This window comes from Petromyzon marinus, chromosome 84 (assembly GCF_048934315.1).
Source record: "Petromyzon marinus isolate PM22_M1 ecotype Great Lakes invasive population chromosome 84, UKy_Petmar_22M1.pri1.0, whole genome shotgun sequence".
In the NCBI taxonomy this organism is placed as follows: Eukaryota; Metazoa; Chordata; class Hyperoartia; order Petromyzontiformes; family Petromyzontidae; genus Petromyzon; species Petromyzon marinus.
This window is the reverse complement of record NC_133749.1, coordinates 2,179,196-2,201,175: the sequence shown is the minus strand read 5'-3', so window position 1 is coordinate 2,201,175 and position 21,980 is coordinate 2,179,196. Positions and strand designations below refer to the sequence as shown.

Sequence of the window (21,980 nt, the reverse complement as noted above, 5' to 3'; positions counted from 1 at the left end):
GGGTGGGGGCGGGAATGGAGGGCGGGGCCTGGTGGGGTGGGGGCGGGGATGGAGGCGGGGCCTGGTGGGGGTGGGGATGGAGGGCGGGGATAGAGGGCGGGGCGGGGATGGAGGGCGGGGCCTGGTGGGGTGGGGGGCGGGGCCTGGTGGGATGGGGGATGGATGGGGGATGGAGGGCGGGGATGGAGGGCGGGGCGGGGATGGAGGGCGGGGCCTGGTGGGGTGGGGGCGGGGATGGAGGAGGGGCCTGGTGGGGTGGGGGATGGAGGGCGGGGATAGAGGGCGGGGATAGAGGGCGGGGCCTGGTGGGGTAGGGGCGGGACCTGGTGTGGTGGGGGCGGGACCTGGTGAGGTGGGGGCGGGACCTGGTGAGGTGGGGGCGGGACCTGGTGAGGTGGGGGCGGGACCTGGTGAGGTGGGGGCGGGACCAGGTGAGGTGGGGGCGGGGATGGAGGGCGGGGCAGGGATGGAGGCGGGCACCGGAAGTTCCGAACCCGGAACCGGAAGCGGACGCATCCCGGAAGTGGAGGCGCCACGCGTCCACCACCTCCATCGCCTCATCCGTGTTTGTGAATCACTCCGAGTGGTGAGTCCCTCTGTGTGTCTCTGTGTCCCCGTGTCCCCGTGTCTCCGTGTGTCTCTGTGTCTCCGTGTCTCCGTGTGTGTCTCTCTGTGTGTCTCTGTGTCCCTGTGTCCCCGTGTGTGTCTCTGTGTCTCTCCGTGTCTCCGTGTGAGTCTCTCCGTGTCTCCGTGTGAGTCTCTCTGTGTCTCTGTGTGAGTCTCTCTGTCTCCGTGTGAGTCTCTCTGTGTCTCTGTGTGAGTCTCTCTGTGTCTCCGTGTGAGTCTCTCTGTGCCTCTCTGTGTCTCTGTGTGTGTCTCTCTGTGTCTCCGTGTGAGTCTCTCTATGTCTCTCTGTGTCTCCGTGTGAGTCCCTCTGTGCCTCCGTGTGAGTCTCTCTGAGTCTCTCTGTGTCTCTGTGTCTCCGTGTGAGTCTCTCTGTGTCTCTCTGTGTCTCCGTGTGAGTCTCTCTGTGTCTCCGTGAGTCTACCCGTGTCTCCGTGTGAGTCCCTCCGTGTCTCTGTCTCTCTGTGTCTCCCCGTGTCTCCGTGTGAGTCCCTCTGTGTCTCTGTGTCCCCATGTCTCCGTGTGAGTCTCTCTGTGTCTCCGTGTGAGTCCCTCTGTGTCTCTGTGTGAGTCTACCCGTGTCTCCGTGTGAGCCTCTCTTTGTCTCCGTGTGAGTCTCTCTGTGTCTCCGTGTGAGTCTACCCGTGTCTCCGTGTGAGTCCCTCTGTGTCTCTGTCTCTCTGTGTCTCTCCGTGTGAGTGGTCTCGTGTCTCCCCGTGTCTCCGTGTGTCCGTGTGAGTCTCTGTGTCTCTGTGTGAGTCCCTCTGTGTCTCCGTGTGAGTCTCTCTCTGTCTCTGTGTCTCCGTGTGAGTCACTCTGTGTCTCTCTGTCTCTGTGTGAGTCTCTCTGTGTCTCTCCGTGTCTCTGTGTGAGTCTCTCTGTGTCTCTGTGTGAGTCCCTCTGTGTCTCCGTGTGAGTCTCTTTGTGTCTCCGTGTGAGTCTCTCTGTGTCTCTCCGTGTCTCCGTGTGAGTCTCTCTGTCTCCGTGTGAGACTCTCTGTGTCTCTGTGACTCTCCGTGTCTCCGTGTGAGTCTCTCTGTGTCTCTGTGTCTCCGTGTGAGCCTCTCTGTGTCTCTGTGTGAGTCTCTCTGTGTCTCTGTGTGAGTCTCTCTGTGTCTCTGTGTCTCCGTGTGAGTCTCTCTGTGTCTCTCTGTCTCCGTGTGAGTCTCTCTGTGTCTCTCTGTGTCTCCGTGTGAGTCTCTCCGTGTCTCTGTGTCTCTGTGTGAGTCTCTCTGTGTCTCTGTGTCTCTGTGTGAGTCTCTCTGTGTCTCTCCGTGTCTCTCCGTGTCTCCGTGTGAGTCCCTCTGTGTCTCTGTGTGAGTCTCTCTGTGTCTCTCCGTGTCTCCGTGTGAGTCCCTCTGTGTCTCTGTGTGAGTCCCTCTGTGTCTCTGTGTGAGTCTCTCTGTGTCTCCGTGTCTCTGTTTGAGTCTCTCTGTGTCTCTCCGTGTCTCCGTGTGAGTCCCTCTGTGTCTCTGTGTGAGTCTCTCTGTGTCTCCGTGTGAGTCTCTCTGTGTGAGTCTCTCTGTGTCTCCGTGTGTGTCTCTGTGTCTCTGTGTGAGTCTCTCTGTGTCTCTCCGTGTCTCAGTGTGAGTCTCTCCGTGTCTCCGTGTGTGGCTCTCTGTGTCTCAGTGTGAGACTCTCTGTGTCTCTGTGTGAGTCTCTCCATGTCTCTCCGTGTCTCAGTGTGAGTCTCTCTGTGTCTCCGTGTGTGTCTCTCTGTGTCTCCGTGTGAGACTCTCTGTGTCTCTGTGTGAGTCTCTCTGTGTCTCCGTGTGAGTCTCTCTGTGTCTCTCCGTGTCTCTGTGTGAGTCTGTGTCTCCCTGTGAGTCTCTCTGTGTCTCTCCGTGTCTCAGTGTGAGTCTCTCCGTGTCTCCGTGTGAGTCTCTCTGTGTCTCTGTGTCTCTCCGTGTCTCTGTGTGAGTCTCTCTGTGTCTCAGTGTGAGTCTCTCTGTGTCTCCGTGTGAGTCTCTCTGTCTCTCTGTGTCTCTGTGTGAGTCTCTCTGTGTCTCCGTGTCTCTGTGTGAGTCTGTGTCTCCCTGTGAGTCTCTCTGTGTCTCTGTGTCTCCGTGTGAGTCCCTCTGTGTCTCTCCGTGTCTCTGTGTGAGTCTCTCTGTGTCTCTGTGTGATCTCTCCGTGTCTCTCCGTGTCTCTGTGTGAGTCTGTGTCTCCGTGTGAGTCTCTCTGTGTCTCTCCGTGTCTCTCTGTGTCTCTCCGTGTCTCCGTGTGAGTCTCTCTGTGTCTCCGTGTGAGTCTCTCTGTGTCTCTGTGTCTCTCTGTGTCTCCGTGTGAGTCTCTGTGTCTCTGTGTCTCTCTGTGTCTCCGTGTGAGTCTCTCTGTGTCTCTGTGTGAGTCTCTCTGTGTGAGTCTCTCTGTGTCTCTGACTCTCTGTGTCTCCGTGTGAGTCTCTCTGTGTCTCTCCGTGTCTCTCTGTGTCTCTCCGTGTCTCCGTGTGAGTCCCTCTGTGTCTCCGTGTGAGTCTCTCTGTGTCTCTGTGTCTCTCTGTGTCTCCGTGTGAGTCTCTGTGTCTCTGTGTCTCTCTGTGTCTCCGTGTGAGTCTCTCTGTGTCTCTGTGTGAGTCTCTGTGTCTCTGTGTGAGTCTCTCTGTGTCTCTGTGTCTCCGTGTGAGTCTCTCTGTGTCTCTCTGTCTCCGTGTGAGTCCCTCTGTGTCTCTCCGTGTCTCTGTGTGAGTCTCTCTGTGTCTCTGTGTGAGTCTCTCCGTGTCTCTCCGTGTCTCTGTGTGAGTCTGTGTCTCCGTGTGAGTCTCTCTGTGTCTCTCCGTGTCTCTCTGTGTCTCTCCGTGTCTCCGTGTGAGTCCCTCTGTGTCTCCGTGTGAGTCTCTCTGTGTCTCTGTGTCTCTCTGTGTCTCCGTGTGAGTCTCTGTGTCTCTGTGTCTCTCTGTGTCTCTGTGTGAGTCCCTCCGTGTCTCTGTCTCTCTGTGTCTCTCCGTGTCTCCGTGTGAGTCTCTCTGTGTCTCTCCGTGTCTCTCCGTGTCTCTGTGTGAGTCTGTGTCTCCGTGTGAGTCTCTCTGTGTGTCTCTGTGTCTCTCCGTGTCTCCGTGTGAGTCTCTCTGTGTCTCCGTGTGAGTCTCTCTGTGTCTCCGTGTGAGTCCCTCCGTGTCTCTGTCTCTCTGTGTCTCTCCGTGTCTCCGTGTGAGTCCCTCTGTGTCTCCGTGTGTGTCTCTCTGTGTCTCCGTGTGAGTCTCTCTGTGTCTCCGTGTGAGTCCCTCCGTGTCTCTGTCTCTCTGTGTCTCTCCGTGTCTCCGTGTGAGTCCCTCTGTGTCTCCGTGTGTGTCTCTCTGTGTCTCCGTGTGAGTTTCTCTGTGTCTCCGTGTGAGTCCCTCCGTGTCTCTGTCTCTCTGTGTCTCTCCGTGTCTCCGTGTGAGTCCCTCTGTCTCTCCGTGTGAGTCCCTCTGTGTCTCCGTGTGTGTCTCTCTGTGTCTCCGTGTGAGTCTACCCGTGTCTCTGTGTCTCCGTGTGAGTCTCTCTGTGTCTCCGTGTGTGTCTCTCTGTGTCTCCGTGTGAGTCTATCCGTGTCTCCGTGTGAGTCTCTCTGTGTCTCTCTGTCTCTCTGTGTCTCCGTGTGTGTCTCTCTGTGTCTCTGTGTGTGTCTCTCTGTGTCTCTGTGTGAGTCTCTCTGTGTCTCTGTGTCTCCGTGTGAGTCTATCCGTGTCTCCGTGTGAGTCTCTCTGTGTCTCTCTGTCTCTCTGTGTCTCCGTGTGAGTCTCTCTGTGTCTCCGTGTGAGTCCCTCTGTGTCTCCGTGTGTGTCTCTCTGTGTCTCCGTGTGAGTCTACCCGTGTCTCCGTGTGAGTCCCTCTGTGTCTCCGTGTGAGTCTCTCTGTGTCTCCGTGTGAGTCTCTCTGTGTCTCTGTCTCTCTGTGTCTCCCCGTGTGAGTGGTCTCGTGTCTCCCCGTGCCTCTGTGTCTCCCCGTGTCTCCCCGTGTCTCCGTGTCTCCCCATGTGAGTGGTCTCCGTGTCTCCGTGTCTCCCATGTGAGTGGTCTCTGTGTCTCCGTGTCTCCCATGTGAGTGGTCTCTGTGTCTCCGTGTCTCCCCGTGTGAGTGGTCTCCGTGTCTCCGTGTCTCCCATGTGAGTGGTCTCTGTGTCTCCGTGTCTCCCATGTGAGTGGTCTCTGTGTCTCCGTGTCTCCCATGTGAGTGGTCTCTGTGTCTCCGTGTCTCCCCGTGTGAGTGGTCTCCGTGTCTCCGTGTCTCCCCGTGTGAGTGGTCTCCGTGTCTCCGTGTCTCCCCGTGTGAGTAGTCTCTGTGTCTCCGTGTCTCCCATGTGAGTGGTCTCCGTGTCTCCGTGTCTCCCATGTGAGTGGTCTCTGTGTCTCCGTGTCTCCCATGTGAGTGGTCTCTGTGTCTCCGTGTCTCCCCATGTGAGTGGTCTCTGTGTCTCCGTGTCTCCCCGTGTGAGTGGTCTCTGTGTCTCCGTGTCTCCCCGTGTGAGTGGTCTCTGTGTCTCCGTGTCTCCCATGTGAGTGGTCTCCGTGTCTCCGTGTCTCCCGTGTGAGTGGTCTCTGTGTCTCCGTGTCTCCCATGTGAGTGGTCTCTGTGTCTCCGTGTCTCCCCGTGTGAGTGGTCTCCGTGTCTCCGTGTCTCCCATGTGAGTAGTCTCTGTGTCTCCGTGTCTCCCATGTGAGTGGTCTCTGTGTCTCCGTGTCTCCCATGGGAGTAGTCTCCGTGTCTCCGTGTCTCCCCGTGTGAGTGGTCTCTGTGTCTCCGTGTCTCCCCATGTGAGTGGTCTCTGTGTCTCCGTGTCTCCCCGTGTGAGTGGTCTCCGTGTCTCCGTGTCTCCCATGGGAGTGGTCTCTGTGTCTCCGTGTCTCCCATGTGAGTAGTCTCTGTGTCTCCGTGTCTCCCATGGGAGTGGTCTCTGTGTCTCCGTGTCTCCCCGTGTGAGTAGTCTCTGTGTCTCCGTGTCTCCCCGTGTGAGTGGTCTCCGTGTCTCCGTGTCTCCCATGGGAGTGGTCTCTGTGTCTCCGTGTCTCCCCATGTGAGTAGTCTCTGTGTCTCCGTGTCTCCCATGGGAGTGGTCTCTGTGTCCCCGTGTCTCCCCGTGTCTCCGTGTCTCCCATGTGAGTGGTCTCCGTGTCTCCGTGTCTCCCATGTGAGTGGTCTCCGTGTCTCCGTGTCTCCCCGTGTGAGTGGTCTCTGTGTCTCCGTGTCTCCCCATGTGAGTAGTCTCTGTGTCTCCGTGTCTCCCGTGTGAGTGGTCTCTGTGTCTCCGTGTCTCCCCGTGTGAGTGGTCTCCGTGTCTCCGTGTCTCCCCGTGTGAGTGGTCTCTGTGTCTCCCCGTGTCTCCCCGTGTCTCCCATGTGAGTGGTCTCTGTGTCTCCGTGTCTCCCATGGGAGTGACACTTGCCACTGTTTTTGTCTCCCCGTTGTCTTTGTCTTGGAGACGTCTCCAAGATCTCGACACTTACAGCCCAGATTCACAGCGGTGGGTGGTGGTGGCTTTAGTTGTGGTGGTGGTTGTGGTGGTGGTGGTAGCTTTAGTTGTGGTGGTGGTGGTAGCTTTAGTTGTGGTGGTTGTGGTGGTGGTAGCTTTAGTTGTGGTGGTGGTGGTAGCTTTAGTTGTGGTGATAGTGAGGTGGTACTGGTGGTAGCTTTAGTTGTGGTGGTTGTGGTGGTGGTAGCTTTAGTTGTGGTAGTGAGGTACTGGTGGTAGCTTTAGTTGTGGTGGTTGTGGTAGCTTTAGTTGTGGTGGTAGTGAGGTGGTACTGGTGGTAGCTTTAGTTGTGGTGGTGGTAGTGGTGGTAGTGGTTGTGGTGGGAGTTGTGGTGGTAGCGGTGGGAGTGGTTGTGGAAGTCGTGGTGGTAGTGGTGGTGGTGGGAGTGGTGGTGGGAGTGGTGGTGGTGGTAGTGGTGGTGATAGTGGTGGTAGTGGTGGTAGGCCGGAAGACCAAATGCGTGTACAGGTGCAGCGCACTTTGGAATCAACAACAACAACAACAGCAGCAGCAACATCATCATCATCTACAACAGCAGCATCAGCAGCAGCATCAGCAGAAGCAGCATCATCAGCAGGAGCATCAGGAGGTGTTGGTGAGATGGCAAGCAGCACTTTTTGGGAAGGTGAGGGGCATGCGTCTATCTGTGTGTGTGTGTGTCTCTGTGTGTGTGTGTGTGTGTCTGTGTGTCTGTGTGTGTGTCTGTGTGTGTGTGTGCGTGCGTGTGTGTGATTGAATACCTACCCTCGGGGCCACTCCAGAAACAACGAAAAGCCACTACGGGTGGCCACGTGGAATGTTCGAACGCTCACTGCGGAGGAGAGGCTGCCACTCCTCTGTCGGGAGCTGGACCGGTACCGCCTGGATCTATGCGGCATTCAGGAGGTCCGGTGGACCGGCTCTGGCTCCTGCCACCATGAGGGGTGGACAGTCCTCTACTCGGGGCAGCAGACTTCCAAACAACAGGGTGTGGGTCTTCTTTTGAACAAAAGAATGAAGGGGGCGTGGGAGCGTGGCGGTGAGGTGTGGGAAGCTGTAAAGCCCCAGGCTACTTTGGGCTCGCCTTCCCATCAACCGGAGGTGAGGAATGGTGGTCGTGGTTACTTATGCCCCCACCGAAGATGAACATCCGTGGAGGGATGCAGGCAAAGCCGATGAGTCAGATGCCTTCTATGACCTCCTGTCACAGGTGCTGGCTAAAGTGGCCCCTCGGGATAGTCATCATGTTGGGTGACTTTAATGCCCGAGTTGGTCATGATACTGGCACCTGGTCTGGAGTGATTGGAGGGCATGGGCCAGATCAGCTCAATAACAACGGTAGGAGGCTGCTAGATTTTTGTGCAGCCCATGGGCTTGTAATTACCAACACGCTGTTCCGGCATCGGCGCATCCACACAACATCATGGATGCATGCCGGGTCCAAGCAAGAACATCTGCTGGACTGCATAGTGACGGACCAGCGGATGCGAGCCCATGTCCTTGACACCAGGACCTACCGCGGAGCTGATCTGCCCTCTGACCATCGACTAGTCATCTGTAAGATGCGCCTGCCATTCTTCCACTCCGGTGGTGGGTGTACACCCAGGACCCCATTCCGACCTAAAGTGGCCTGGTCTCAGTTATCTGATGAAAGTTGCAAGCGAGAATTTCATCACCGCTTGCGGCTGGGATTGGCATCGTCCCCGACTCCTCCTGATGTCGAGGGTAAATGGGCGAGGTTTAGGACTGTGACTCATGCAGCTGCAATGGCTGCTTTGGGTACGCGGTCCAGACCTCCCCAGAGACCCTGGCTGACAGAGGAGGTGTTCAGGATGGTTGAAAAAAAGCGACAGGCCCACTGCCATCGGCTACAGAATCCCATGTCAGAGAATGAGGAGGCTTACCGCAGCCTTCGCTCGGAGGTTCGGAGAGCCGTGAGGCGCTGCAAGGATGGGTGGTGGTCGTGGGTTGCTGAGGAGATGGAGTCTGCCTCAGTGGCCCGTGATCACAAATCTCTATTTAACTCCATCAAAAAAGTAACCTGCAGCGCCACACCTATTACCATCATTAGGGGAAAAAACGGTGATCCAATCTCCGACCCCCAGGAACAGGTTTGCAGATTTGCTGAGCATTTCTGTGAAGTCCTGGGGGAGGGAAAATCCCTCAGCCAGGAAAACATCGTGGCACAAAGTGAGGATGACCCTGCTGAGGCTGCGGTGCCTCAAATATTGGAAGAAGTCACCCCCTGTGAGTGGCTGGCTGAGGTGCCATCTGTTGAGGAAGTACTGAAGGCGATCCTGAGTCTGAGACCAGGAAAGGCAGCGGGCAGAGATGATCTCCCAAGCGAAATGCTGAGGGAGGGTGGCGTTTGTGCACAGACTGCCCTATATGACATCATAACAACAGTCTGGACCACTGGACGGGTTCTGCAGGATTGGAAGGATGCCCTGGTGGTCCCCCTTTTTAAGAAGGGGGACCGCACAGGCTGTAACAACTACAGGGGCATCTCACTCCTCAGTGTGCCGGGAAAGGTCCTGGCAAGGATTATTCAGCATCGCCTTGCCAGGCACGCTGCACAGATGCCATATTTTCTGTCCGTCTGCTACAGCAGAGGTGTAGGGAATTTCAACAAGACCTACATCTCTGCTTTATTGACCTGGTCAAGGCCTATGATACCATCAGTAGGCCTGGGCTCTGGGTCGTTCTTCGTGCTTTTGGAGTACCTGACCCTCTGCTCACGATCATGAAGGACCTTCATGATGGTGAGCGGGCCCGGGTAAAACTACGTGGCCGGGAGTCAGAGCCATTCCCTGTACACCTTGGGGTGCGACAGGGATGTCCTCTGGCTCCCACATTATTTAACATCTATTTTGACCACGTAGTTCGTGAAGCCTTCAATAGCTGTACCGGGGGAATCTCCATATGGTACAGATATAATGGGAGGCTGATCGATGCCCGGGTGCGGTCAAGGGATGGCTCCCTATTGCTCAACCACGTTATGTATGCTGATGATTTGGTAATAGCTGCTCAGTCAGAGGAGGAGTTGGAGACGCTGCTGCTGAGACTGGAGCGTGCCACTAAGAGGTGGGGCCTTACCATCAGCCCCACCAAAACTAAGCACCTGCCTGGGTATTTTGTACCATCGGACACTCCACCCCCACAACTCCCGATCGGTGATGGGGCAGTTGTGGAGAGAGTGGAGAGTTTCCCGTACCTGGGCAGTGTGCTTATGACTGGCTCCAGTTTAACAGCAGAGGTCTCACTCCGAATCAGTCGAGCGGCAATATCTTTTCATCGGTTGCGTAATGCTGTGTGGAAGCTACCTGGTCTGTCGCTCCGCACTAAGCTTCAGGTCTTCTCGGCCACGGTCATTCCCTCCCTTCTCTACGCTTGCGAAACGTGGACCCCCCTAATGGAACATCTTCGCCGGTTAGAAACATTTAGGCTGGCCTGCCTACGATCCATCCTGGGTTTAACCAGACTGGATTGTGTGAGGAGCTCACAAATCCTTGAAAGATCTGGGCAAGGTCCCATCGGTGAGCTCCTCCGGCAGGCAAGGCTGCGATGGCTGGGTCATGTAGCCCGCATGCCCAGACACCGCATGCCGAAACAACTTTTGTTCGCCGGATTGAGGGGGCAAAGCGGGCGCGGCACGGGCTAGAGAAGAGATGGGGTGATGTGGTACAGGAGGACGTGGAGCTGAGTGGACTTGCCGATGACTGGTACCAGCGGTGTCAAGATCGGCCTCTGTGGAGGAGGCTCGTGAAGGACGCTACTGGGCAGTTGGAGGTAGTCGCTCTCCAACAACAACGGAGGGCGGAGGAGCGACGCTCACAACATCGAGCGGAGCGCCGGGTGGCTAAAGCACAGCAGGTTGGCACAGTAGGGGGCACAGGTGGTGCATCAGCCAGTCATCTCAGTCAGTCGACCCGTGGCACCTGGGTCTGCCCCGTGACCTCCTGCCAGCGGGCGTTCGACACTTCACGTGGCCTCAGGGTGCACATAGCCTGGCACAAGTGTCGTGGTGACGTCACCGCCACTTAGTGGCGAATGGCGGTTGTTGTTGTTGTGTCTGTGTGTGTCTGTGTCTGTGTGTGTCTGTGTGTGTGTATCTGTGTGTGTCTGTGTGTGTGTGTGTCTGTGTGTGTGTGTTACGTGGTGATTGCAGCAATATCATCATCAGCATCATCAAAGTCATCATATCATCATCAGCGTGTGTCTGCGTGTCTCCCCCGGTGTCTCCCCCCCGTGTCTCCCCGTGTCTCTCCGTGTCTCTCCCCCCCGTGTCTCCCCTGTCTCCCTCCCGTGTCCCCCCGTGTCTCCCCGTGTCTCCCCCCGTGTCTCCCCCCGTGTCTCCCCGTGTCTCTCCGTGTCTCCCCCCGTGTGTCTCCCCCCGTGTGTCTCCCCGTGTCTCCCCCCCGTGTCTCCCCGTTTCTCCCCCCTGTCTCTCCCCGTGTCTCCCCGTGTCTCCCTGTGTCTCTTCCCTGTCTCTCCCCATGTCTCCCCGTGTCCCCCCGTGTCTCCCCGTGTCTCCCCCCGTGTCCCCCCCCCCGTGTCCCCCCCCCGTGTGTCTCCCCGTGTCTCTCCCCGTGTCTCTCTGTGTCTCCCCGTGTCTCCCCCCGTGTCTCCCCCCGTGTGTCTCCGTGTCTCCCCGTGTTTCCCCCCCGTGTCTCCCCCCCGTGTCTCCCCCCCGTGTCTCCCCGTGTCTCCCCGTGTCTCCCCCCGTGTCTCGCCGTGTCTCCCCGTGTCTCCCCGTGTCTCCCCGTGTCTCTCCCCGTGTCTCCCCGTGTCTTCCCGTGTCTCCCCGTGTCTCCCCGTGTCTCCCCCCGTGTCTCCCCGTGTCTCCCCGTGTCTCCCCGTGTCTCCCCCCGTGTCTCCCCGTGTCTCCCCGTGTCTCCCCCCGTGTCTCCCCCCGTGTGTCTCCGTGTCTCCCCGTGTTTCCCCCCCGTGTCTCCCCCCCGTGTCTCCCCCCCGTGTCTCCCCCCCGTGTCTCCCCGTGTCTCCCCCCGTGTCTCCCCGTGTCTCCCCGTGTCTTCCCGTGTCTCTCCCCGTGTCTCCCCGTGTCTCCCCGTGTCTCTCCCCGTGTCTCCCCGTGTCTCCCCGTGTCTCTCCCTTGTCTCTCCCCGTGTCTCCCCGTGTCTCCCCGTGTCTCTCCCCGTGTCTCCCTGTGTCTCTCCCCATGTCTCCCTGTCTCTCCCCGTGTCTCCCCGTGTCTCCCTCCCCGTGTCTCTCCCCTGTCTCTCCCCGTGTCTCCCCGTGTCTCCCCGTGTCTCCCCGTGTCGCCCCCCATGTCTCCCCGTGTCTCTCCCCTGTCTCTCCCCGTGTTTCCCCGTGTCTTTCCCCGTGTCTCTCCCCGTGTCTCCCCGTGTCTCCCCGTGTCTCCCTGTGTATCCCCGTGTCTCTCCCCGTGTCTCCCTGTGTCTCCCCCCGTGTCTCCCCGTGTCTCCCCGTGTCTCTCCCCTGTCTCTCCCCGTGTCTCCCCGTGTCTCCCCGTGTCTCTCCCCGTGTCTCTCCCCGTGTCTCCCCGTGTCTCCCCGTGTCTCTCCCCGTGTCTCCCCGTGTCTCCCCGTGTCTCTCCCTTGTCTCTCCCCGTGTCTCCCCGTGTCTCCCCGTGTCTCTCCCCGTGTCTCCCTGTGTCTCTCCCCGTGTCTCCCTGTCTCTCCCCGTGTCTCCCCGTGTCTCCCTCCCCGTGTCTCTCCCCTGTCTCTCCCCGTGTCTCCCCGTGTCTCCCCGTGTCTCCCCGTGTCGCCCCCCATGTCTCCCCGTGTCTCTCCCCTGTCTCTCCCCGTGTTTCCCCGTGTCTTTCCCCGTGTCTCTCCCCGTGTCTCCCCGTGTCTCCCCGTGTCTCCCTGTGTATCCCCGTGTCTCTCCCCGTGTCTCCCTGTGTCTCCCCCCGTGTCTCCCCGTGTCTCCCCGTGTCTCTCCCCTGTCTCTCCCCGTGTCTCCCCGTGTCTCCCCGTGTCTCCCCCCTGTCTCCCCCCGTGTCTCCCCGTCTCTCCCCGTGTCTCCCCGTGTCTCCCTGTCTCCCCGTGTGTCTCCCCGTGTCTCTCCGTGTCTCCCCGTGTCTCCCCGTGTCTCCCCGTCTCCCCCCGTGTCTCCCCCCGTGTCTCCCTCCGTGTCTCCCCGTGTTTCCCCGTGTCTCTCCCCGTGTCTCCCCGTGTCTCCCCGTGTTTCCCCGTGTCTCTCCCCGTGTCTCCCCGTGTCTCCCCGTGTCCCCCCGTGTCTCCCCGTGTCTCCCTGTGTCTCCCCGTGTCTCTCCCCGTGTCTCATCGTGTCTCCCCGTGTCTCCCCGTGTCTCCCCCCGTGTGTCTCCCCGTGTCCCCCCGTGTCTCCCCGTGTCTCCCCGTGTCTCCCCGTGTCTCTCCCCGTGTCTCATCGTGTCTCCCCGTGTCTCCCCGTGTCTCCCCCCGTGTGTCTCCGTGTCTCCCCGTGTCTCCCTGTCTCTCCCCGTGTCTCCCCGTCTCCCCCCGTGTCTCCCCGTGTCTCCCCGTGTCCCCCCGTGTCCCCCCGTGTCTCCCCGTGTCTCCCCCCCCGTGTCTCCCCTTGTCTCCCCGTGTGTCTCTCCCTGTCTCTCCCCGTGTCCCCCCGTGTCCCCCCGTGTCTCCCCGTGTCTCCCCGTGTCTCCCCGTGTCTCCCTGTGTCCCCCCGTGTCCCCCCGTGTCTCCCCGTGTCTCCCCCCCCGTGTCTCCCCTTGTCTCCCCGTGTGTCTCTCCCTGTCTCTCCCCGTGTCTCCCCGTCTCCCCCCGTGTCTCTCCCCGTGTCTCTCCCCTGTCTCCGCGTGTCTCTCCCCGTGTCTCTCCCCGTGTCTCTCCCCGTGTCTCTCCCCGTGTCTCCCCGTGTCTCTCCCCGTGTCTCCCCGTGTCTCCTCGTGTCTCTCCCCTGTCTCTCCCCGTGTCTCCCCGTGTCTCCCCGTGTCTCCCCGTGTCTCTCCCCGTGTCTCCCCGTGTCTCCCCGTGTCTCCCCGTGTCTCCCCCCGTGTCTCCCCGTGTCTCTCCCCTGTCTCTCCCCGTGTCTCCCCGTGTGTCTCCCCGTGTCTCCCCGTGTGTCTCCCCGTGTCTCCCCGTGTCTCTCCCCTGTCTCTCCCCGTGTCTCCCCGTGTCTCCCCGTGTCTCTGTGTCTCCCCGTGTCTCCCTGTCTCTCCCCGTGTCTCCCCGTGTCTCCCCGTGTCTCCCCGTGTCTCTCCCCTGTCTCTCCCCGTGTCTCGCCGTGTGTCTCCCCGTGTCTCCCCGTGTCTCCCCTGTCTCTCCCCGTGTCTCCCCGTGTCTCCCCGTGTCTCCCCGTGTGTCTCCCCGTGTCTCCCCGTGTCTCTCCCCGTGTCTCCCCGTGTCTCCCCGTGTCTCCCCCCGTGTCTCCCCGTGTCTCTCCCCTGTCTCTCCCCGTGTCTCCCCGTGTCTCCCCGTGTCTCTGTGTCTCCCCGTGTCTCTGTCTCTCCCCGTGTCTCTGTCTCCCCCCGTGTCTCCCCCCGTGTCTCCCCGTGTCTCCCCGTGTCTCCCCCCGTGTCTCCCCCCGTGTGTCTCCGTGTCTCCCCGTGTTTCCCCCCCGTGTCTCCCCCCCGTGTCTCCCCCCCGTGTCTCCCCCCCGTGTCTCCCCGTGTCTCCCCCCGTGTCTCCCCGTGTCTCCCCGTGTCTTCCCGTGTCTCTCCCCGTGTCTCCCCGTGTCTCCCCGTGTCTCTCCCCGTGTCTCCCCGTGTCTCCCCGTGTCTCTCCCTTGTCTCTCCCCGTGTCTCCCCGTGTCTCCCCGTGTCTCTCCCCGTGTCTCCCTGTGTCTCTCCCCATGTCTCCCTGTCTCTCCCCGTGTCTCCCCGTGTCTCCCTCCCCGTGTCTCTCCCCTGTCTCTCCCCGTGTCTCCCCGTGTCTCCCCGTGTCTCCCCGTGTCGCCCCCCATGTCTCCCCGTGTCTCTCCCCTGTCTCTCCCCGTGTTTCCCCGTGTCTTTCCCCGTGTCTCTCCCCGTGTCTCCCCGTGTCTCCCCGTGTCTCCCTGTGTATCCCCGTGTCTCTCCCCGTGTCTCCCTGTGTCTCCCCCCGTGTCTCCCCGTGTCTCCCCGTGTCTCTCCCCTGTCTCTCCCCGTGTCTCCCCGTGTCTCCCCGTGTCTCTCCCCGTGTCTCTCCCCGTGTCTCCCCGTGTCTCCCCGTGTCTCTCCCCGTGTCTCCCCGTGTCTCCCCGTGTCTCTCCCTTGTCTCTCCCCGTGTCTCCCCGTGTCTCCCCGTGTCTCTCCCCGTGTCTCCCTGTGTCTCTCCCCGTGTCTCCCTGTCTCTCCCCGTGTCTCCCCGTGTCTCCCTCCCCGTGTCTCTCCCCTGTCTCTCCCCGTGTCTCCCCGTGTCTCCCCGTGTCTCCCCGTGTCGCCCCCCATGTCTCCCCGTGTCTCTCCCCTGTCTCTCCCCGTGTTTCCCCGTGTCTTTCCCCGTGTCTCTCCCCGTGTCTCCCCGTGTCTCCCCGTGTCTCCCTGTGTATCCCCGTGTCTCTCCCCGTGTCTCCCTGTGTCTCCCCCCGTGTCTCCCCGTGTCTCCCCGTGTCTCTCCCCTGTCTCTCCCCGTGTCTCCCCGTGTCTCCCCGTGTCTCCCCCCTGTCTCCCCCCGTGTCTCCCCGTCTCTCCCCGTGTCTCCCCGTGTCTCCCTGTCTCCCCGTGTGTCTCCCCGTGTCTCTCCGTGTCTCCCCGTGTCTCCCCGTGTCTCCCCGTCTCCCCCCGTGTCTCCCCCCGTGTCTCCCTCCGTGTCTCCCCGTGTTTCCCCGTGTCTCTCCCCGTGTCTCCCCGTGTCTCCCCGTGTTTCCCCGTGTCTCTCCCCGTGTCTCCCCGTGTCTCCCCGTGTCCCCCCGTGTCTCCCCGTGTCTCCCTGTGTCTCCCCGTGTCTCTCCCCGTGTCTCATCGTGTCTCCCCGTGTCTCCCCGTGTCTCCCCCCGTGTGTCTCCCCGTGTCCCCCCGTGTCTCCCCGTGTCTCCCCGTGTCTCCCCGTGTCTCTCCCCGTGTCTCATCGTGTCTCCCCGTGTCTCCCCGTGTCTCCCCCCGTGTGTCTCCGTGTCTCCCCGTGTCTCCCTGTCTCTCCCCGTGTCTCCCCGTCTCCCCCCGTGTCTCCCCGTGTCTCCCCGTGTCCCCCCGTGTCCCCCCGTGTCTCCCCGTGTCTCCCCCCCCGTGTCTCCCCTTGTCTCCCCGTGTGTCTCTCCCTGTCTCTCCCCGTGTCCCCCCGTGTCCCCCCGTGTCTCCCCGTGTCTCCCCGTGTCTCCCCGTGTCTCCCTGTGTCCCCCCGTGTCCCCCCGTGTCTCCCCGTGTCTCCCCCCCCGTGTCTCCCCTTGTCTCCCCGTGTGTCTCTCCCTGTCTCTCCCCGTGTCTCCCCGTCTCCCCCCGTGTCTCTCCCCGTGTCTCTCCCCTGTCTCCGCGTGTCTCTCCCCGTGTCTCTCCCCGTGTCTCTCCCCGTGTCTCTCCCCGTGTCTCCCCGTGTCTCTCCCCGTGTCTCCCCGTGTCTCCTCGTGTCTCTCCCCTGTCTCTCCCCGTGTCTCCCCATGTCTCCCCGTGTCTCCCCGTGTCTCTCCCCGTGTCTCCCCGTGTCTCCCCGTGTCTCCCCGTGTCTCCCCCCGTGTCTCCCCGTGTCTCTCCCCTGTCTCTCCCCGTGTCTCCCCGTGTGTCTCCCCGTGTCTCCCCGTGTGTCTCCCCGTGTCTCCCCGTGTCTCTCCCCTGTCTCTCCCCGTGTCTCCCCGTGTCTCCCCGTGTCTCTGTGTCTCCCCGTGTCTCCCTGTCTCTCCCCGTGTCTCCCCGTGTCTCCCCGTGTCTCCCCGTGTCTCCCCGTGTCTCTCCCCTGTCTCTCCCCGTGTCTCGCCGTGTGTCTCCCCGTGTCTCCCCGTGTCTCCCCTGTCTCTCCCCGTGTCTCCCCGTGTCTCCCCGTGTCTCCCCGTGTGTCTCCCCGTGTCTCCCCGTGTCTCTCCCCGTGTCTCCCCGTGTCTCCCCGTGTCTCCCCCCGTGTCTCCCCGTGTCTCCCCGTGTCTCTGTGTCTCCCCGTGTCTCTGTCTCTCCCCGTGTCTCTGTCTCTCCCCGTGTCTCCCCGTGTCTCCCCGTGTCTCCCCGTGTGTCTCCCCAGACCTGCGGCGTCAGGCGCGGCAGCTGGAAAACGAACTGGACATGAAGTTGGTGTCCTTCAGCAAACTGTGCACAGCTTGTACTCACCGTGACCAGTACTCGTGAGTACTCACTGTGTCACTCACTGTGTCACTCACTGTGTCACTCACTGTGTCACTCACTGTGTCACTCACTGTGTCACTCACTGTGTCCTTCAGCAAACTGTGCACAGCTTGTACTCACCGTGACCAGTACTCGTGAGTACTCACTGTGTCACTCACTGTGTCACTCACTGTGTCACTCACTGTGTCACTCACTGTGTCACTCACTGTGTCACTCACTGTGTCACTCACTGTGTCACTCGCTGTGTCACTCACTGTGTCACTCACTGTGTCACTCACTGTGTCACTCACTGTGTCACTCACTGTGTCACTCACTGTGTCCTTCAGCAAACTGTACACAGCTTGTACTCACCGTGACCAGTACTCGTGAGTACTCACTGTGTCACTCACTGTGTCACTCACTGTGTCACTCACTGTGTCACTCACTGTGTCACTCACTGTGTCACTCACTGTGTCACTCACTGTGTCACTCGCTGTGTCACTCACTGTGTCACTCACTGTGTCACTCACTGTGTCACTCACTGTGTCACTCACTGTGTCACTCACTGTGTCCTTCAGCAAACTGTACACAGCTTGTACTCACCGTGACCAGTACTCGTGAGTACTCACTGTGTCACTCACTGTGTCACTCACTGTGTCACTCACTGTGTCACTCACTGTGTCACTCACTGTGTCACTCACTGTGTCACTCACTGTGTCACTCACTGTGTCACTCACTGTGTCACTCACTGTGTCCTTCAGCAAACTGTACACAGCTTGTACTCACCGTGACCAGTACTCGTGAGTACTCACTGTGTCACTCACTGTGTCACTCATTCACTGTGTCACTCACTCACTGTGTCACTCACTGTGTCACTCACTGTGTCACTCACTGTGTCACTGTGTCACTCACTGTGTCACTCATTCACTGTGTCACTCACTCACTGTGTCACTCACTGTGTCACTCACTGTGTCACTCACTCACTGTGTCACTGTGTCACTCACTGTGTCACTCACTGTCACTCACTCACTGTGTCACTCACTGTGTCACTCACTGTGTCACTCACTGTGTCACTCACTCACTGTGTCACTCACTGTGTCACTCACTCACTGTGTCACTCACTGTGTCACTCACTGTGTCAGTCACTCACTGTGTCACTCACTCACTGTGTCACTCAGTGTCACTCACTGTGTCACTCACTGTGTCACTCACTCACTGTGTCACTCACTCACTGTGTCACTCACTGTGTCACTCACTGTGTCACTCACTGTGTCACTCACTCACTGTGTCACTCACTGTGTCACTGTGTCACTCACTCACTGTGTCACTCACTGTGTCACTCACTCACTGTGTCACTCACTGTGTCACTCACTGTGTCACTCACTCACTGTGTCACTCACTGTGTCACTCACTGTGTCACTCACTCACTGTGTCACTCACTCACTGTGTCACTCACTGTCACTCACTGTGTCACTCACTCACTGTGTCACTCACTGTGTCACTCACTGTGTCACTAACTGTGTAACTCACTGTGTCACTCACTGTGTCACTCACTCACTGTGTCACTCACTGTGTCACTCACTGTGTCACTCACTCACTGTGTCACTCACTCACTGTGTCACTCACTGTCACTCACTGTGTCACTCACTTGCTGTGTCACTCACTGTGTCACTCACTGTGTCACTAACTGTGTAACTCACTGTGTCACTCACTGTGTCACTCACTCACTGTGTCACTCACTGTGTCACTCACTGTGTCACTCACTCACTGTGTCACTCACTTGCTGTGTCACTCACTGTGTCACTAACTGTGTCACTCACTGTGTCACTCACTGTGTCACTCACTTGCTGTGTCACTCACTGTGTCACTCACTGTGTCACTCACTCACTGTGTCACTCACTCACTGTGTCACTCACTGTCACTCACTGTGTCACTCACTCACTGTGTCACTCACTGTGTCACTCACTGTGTCACTAACTGTGTAACTCACTGTGTCACTCACTGTGTCACTCACTCACTGTGTCACTCACTGTGTCACTCACTGTGTCACTCACTCACTGTGTCACTCACTCACTGTGTCACTCACTGTCACTCACTGTGTCACTCACTTGCTGTGTCACTCACTGTGTCACTCACTGTGTCACTAACTGTGTAACTCACTGTGTCACTCACTGTGTCACTCACTCACTGTGTCACTCACTGTGTCACTCACTGTGTCACTCACTCACTGTGTCACTCACTTGCTGTGTCACTCACTGTGTCACTCACTGTGTCACTAACTGTGTAACTCACTGTGTCACTCACTGTGTCACTCACTCACTGTGTCACTCACTGTGTCACTCACTGTGTCACTCACTCACTGTGTCACTCACTCACTGTGTCACTCACTGTCACTCACTGTGTCACTCACTCACTGTGTCACTCACTGTGTCACTCACTGTGTCACTAACTGTGTAACTCACTGTGTCACTCACTGTGTCACTCACTCACTGTGTCACTCACTGTGTCACTCACTGTGTCACTCACTCACTGTGTCACTCACTCACTGTGTCACTCACTGTCACTCACTGTGTCACTCACTTGCTGTGTCACTCACTGTGTCACTCACTGTGTCACTAACTGTGTAACTCACTGTGTCACTCACTGTGTCACTCACTCACTGTGTCACTCACTGTGTCACTCACTGTGTCACTCACTCACTGTGTCACTCACTTGCTGTGTCACTCACTGTGTCACTAACTGTGTCACTCACTGTGTCACTCACTGTGTCACTCACTTGCTGTGTCACTCACTGTGTCACTGTGTCACTAACTGTGTAACTCACTGTGTCACTCACTCACTGTGTCACTCACTGTGTCACTCACTGTGTCACTGTGTCACTCACTCACTGTGTCACTCACTTGCTGTGTCACTCACTGTGTCACTGTGTCACTAACTGTGTCACACACTGTGTCACTCACTGTGTCACTCACTCACTGTGTCACTCACTGTGTCATTCACTGTGTCACTCACTCACTGTGTCACTCACTCACTGTGTCACTGTGTCACTCACTCACTGTGTCACTCACTGTGTCACTCACTGTGTCACTCACTCACTGTGTCACTCACTGTGTCACTCATTCACTGTGTCACTCACTGTTTCACTGTTTCACTCACTGTGTCACTCACTGTGTCACTCACTCACTGTGTCACTCACTTGCTGTGTCACTCACTGTGTCACTAACTGTGTCACTCACTGTGTTACTCACTGTGTCACTCACTTGCTGTGTCACTCACTGTGTCACTGTGTCACTAACTGTGTAACTCACTGTGTCACTCACTCACTGTGTCACTCACTGTGTCACTCACTGTGTCACTGTGTCACTCACTCACTGTGTCACTCACTTGCTGTGTCACTCACTGTGTCACTGTGTCACTAACTGTGTCACACACTGTGTCACTCACTGTGTCACTCACTCACTGTGTCACTCACTGTGTCACTCACTGTGTCATTCACTGTGTCACTCACTCACTGTGTCACTCACTCACTGTGTCACTGTGTCACTCACTCACTGTGTCACTCACTGTGTCACTCACTGTGTCACTCACTCACTGTGTCACTCACTGTGTCACTCATTCACTGTGTCACTCACTGTTTCACTGTTTCACTCACTGTGTGACTCACTGTGTCACTCCCTCACTCACTCACTCACTGTGTCACTCACTGTGTCACTCACTCGTGTCACTCACTCACTGTGTCACTCACTGTGTCACTCACTCCGTGTCACTCACTCACTGTGTCACTCACTGTGTCACTCATTCACTGTGTCACTCACTCACTGTCACTCACTCACTGTGCCACTCACTGTCACTCACTCACTGTGTCACTCACTGTGTCATTCACTGTGTCACTCACTCACTGTCACTCACTCACTGTGCCACTCACTGTCACTCACTCACTGTGTCACTCACTGTGTCACTCACTGTGTCACTCACTCACTGTGTCACTCACTCACTGCATCACTCACTGTGTCACTCACTGTGTCACTCACTCACTCCCCGTGTCTCTGTGTCTCCCCGTGTCTCCCCGTGTCTCCCCGCATCTCCCCCTCTCTCCCCGCGTCTCCCCGCGTCTCCCCGCGTCTCCCCTGTCTCCCCTTGTCTCCCCGTGTCTCCCCGTGTCTCTCCATGTCTCCCCGTGTCTCCCCGTGTCTCCCCGTGTCTCCCCCTGTCTCCCCGTGTCTCTCCCTGTCTCTCCCTGTCTCCCCGTGTCTCTCCCTGTCTCCCCGTGTCTCCCCGTGTCTCCCCTGTCTCTCCGTGTCTCCACGTGTCTCCCCTGTCTCCCCGTGTCTCCCCGTGTCTCCCCGTGTCTCCCCCTGTCTCCCCGTGTCTCCCCTGTCTCCCCGTGTCTCCCCTGTCTCTCCGTGTCTCCCCTGTCTCCCCGTGTCTCCCCGTGTCTCCCCGTGTCTCCCCTGTCTCCCCGTGTCTCCCCTGTCTCTCCGTGTCTCCCCTGTCTCCCCGTGTCTCCCCTGTCTCTCCGTGTCTCCCCTGTCTCCCCATGTCTCCCCGTGTCTCCCCGCGTCTCCCCGTGTCTCCCCGTGTCTCCCCGTGTCTTTACGTGTCTCCCCGTGTCTCCCCGTGTCTCCCCTTGTCTCCCCGTGTCTCCCCCTGTCTCCCCGTGTCTCCCCGTGTCTCCCCGTGTCTCCCCCTGTCTCCCCGTGTCTCCCCGTGTCTCCCCGTGTTTCCCCCTGTCTCTCCGTGTCTCCACGTGTCTCCCCTGTCTCCACGTGTCTCTCCGTGTCTCCCCTGTCTCCCCGTGTCTCCCCGTGTCTCCCCCTGTCTCCCCGTGTCTCCCCTGTCTCCCCGTGTCTCCCCTGTCTCTCCGTGTCTCCCCTGTCTCCCCGTGTCTCCCCGTGTCTCCCCGTGTCTCCCCTGTCTCCCCGTGTCTCCCCTGTCTCTCCGTGTCTCCCCTGTCTCCCCGTGTCTCCTCTGTCTCTCCGTGTCTCCCCTGTCTCCCCGTGTCTCCCCGTGTCTCCCCGTGTCTTTACGTGTCTCCCCGTGTCTCCCCGTGTCTCCCCGTGTCTCCCCCTGTCTCCCCGTGTCTCCCCGTGTCTCCCCGTGTCTCCCCCTGTCTCCCCCTGTCTCCCCGTGTCTCCCCGTGTCTCCCCCTGTCTCCCCGTGTCTCCCCGTGTCTCCCCGTGTCTCCCCCTGTCTCCCCGTGTCTCCCCGCGTCTCACCGCGTCTCCCCGTGTCTCCCCGTGTCTCCCCGTGTCTCCCCCTGTCTCACCGTGTCTCACCGTGTCTCCCCTGTCTCCCCGTGTCTCCCCGTGTCTCCCCGTGTCTCCCCCTGTCTCCCCGTGTCTCCCCGTGTCTCCCCGTGTCTTCCCTGTCTCCCCGTGTCTCCCCCTCTCTCCCCGTGTCTCCCCTTGTCTCCCCGTGTCTCCCTGTGTCTCCCCGCGTCTCCCTGTGTCTCCCCTTGTCTCCCCGTGTCTCCCCTGTCTCCCCTTGTCTCCCCCTCTCTCCCCGTGTCTCCCCTTGTCTCCCCGTGTCTCCCCCTCTCTCCCCGTGTCTCCCCTTGTCTCCCCGTGTCTCCCTGTGTCTCCCCGCGTCTCCCTGTATCTCCCCGCGTCTCCCCCTGTCTCCCCGTGTCTCCCCTGTCTCCCCTTGTCTCCCCTGTCTCCCCTTGTCTCCCGTGTCTCCCCCTGTCTCCCCGTGTCTCCCCCTGTCTCCCCGTGTCTCCCCTGTCTCTCCGTGTCTCCCCTGTCTCCCCGTGTCTCCCCTGTCTCTCCGTGTCTCCCCT

At 59.2% G+C, this 21,980-nt stretch overlaps 1 protein-coding gene across 6 annotated transcripts in view; it reads left to right on the top strand.

The window, feature by feature from the left end:
- The first annotated feature begins 464 nt into the window (after positions 1 to 464).
- Positions 465 to 21,980, top strand: part of GOSR1 (golgi SNAP receptor complex member 1) — a 75,921-nt gene continuing 54,405 nt past the window's right edge. The window contains exons 1-4 of one of the 6 annotated variants that reach the window (XM_076057734.1): positions 465 to 586; positions 6,025 to 6,066; positions 6,544 to 6,700; positions 16,122 to 16,221. In XM_076057734.1, coding sequence (XP_075913849.1) covers positions 467 to 586; positions 6,025 to 6,066; positions 6,544 to 6,700; positions 16,122 to 16,221 — 419 coding nt within the window. In that variant the 5' untranslated portion in view covers positions 465 to 466. Of the gene's footprint in view, positions 587 to 6,024; positions 6,701 to 16,121; positions 16,222 to 16,255; positions 16,357 to 16,395; positions 17,002 to 21,980 lie in introns of those variants that run through there. The other 5 variants (XM_076057737.1, XM_076057736.1, XM_076057735.1 and 2 more) reach the window with 5 other exon arrangements.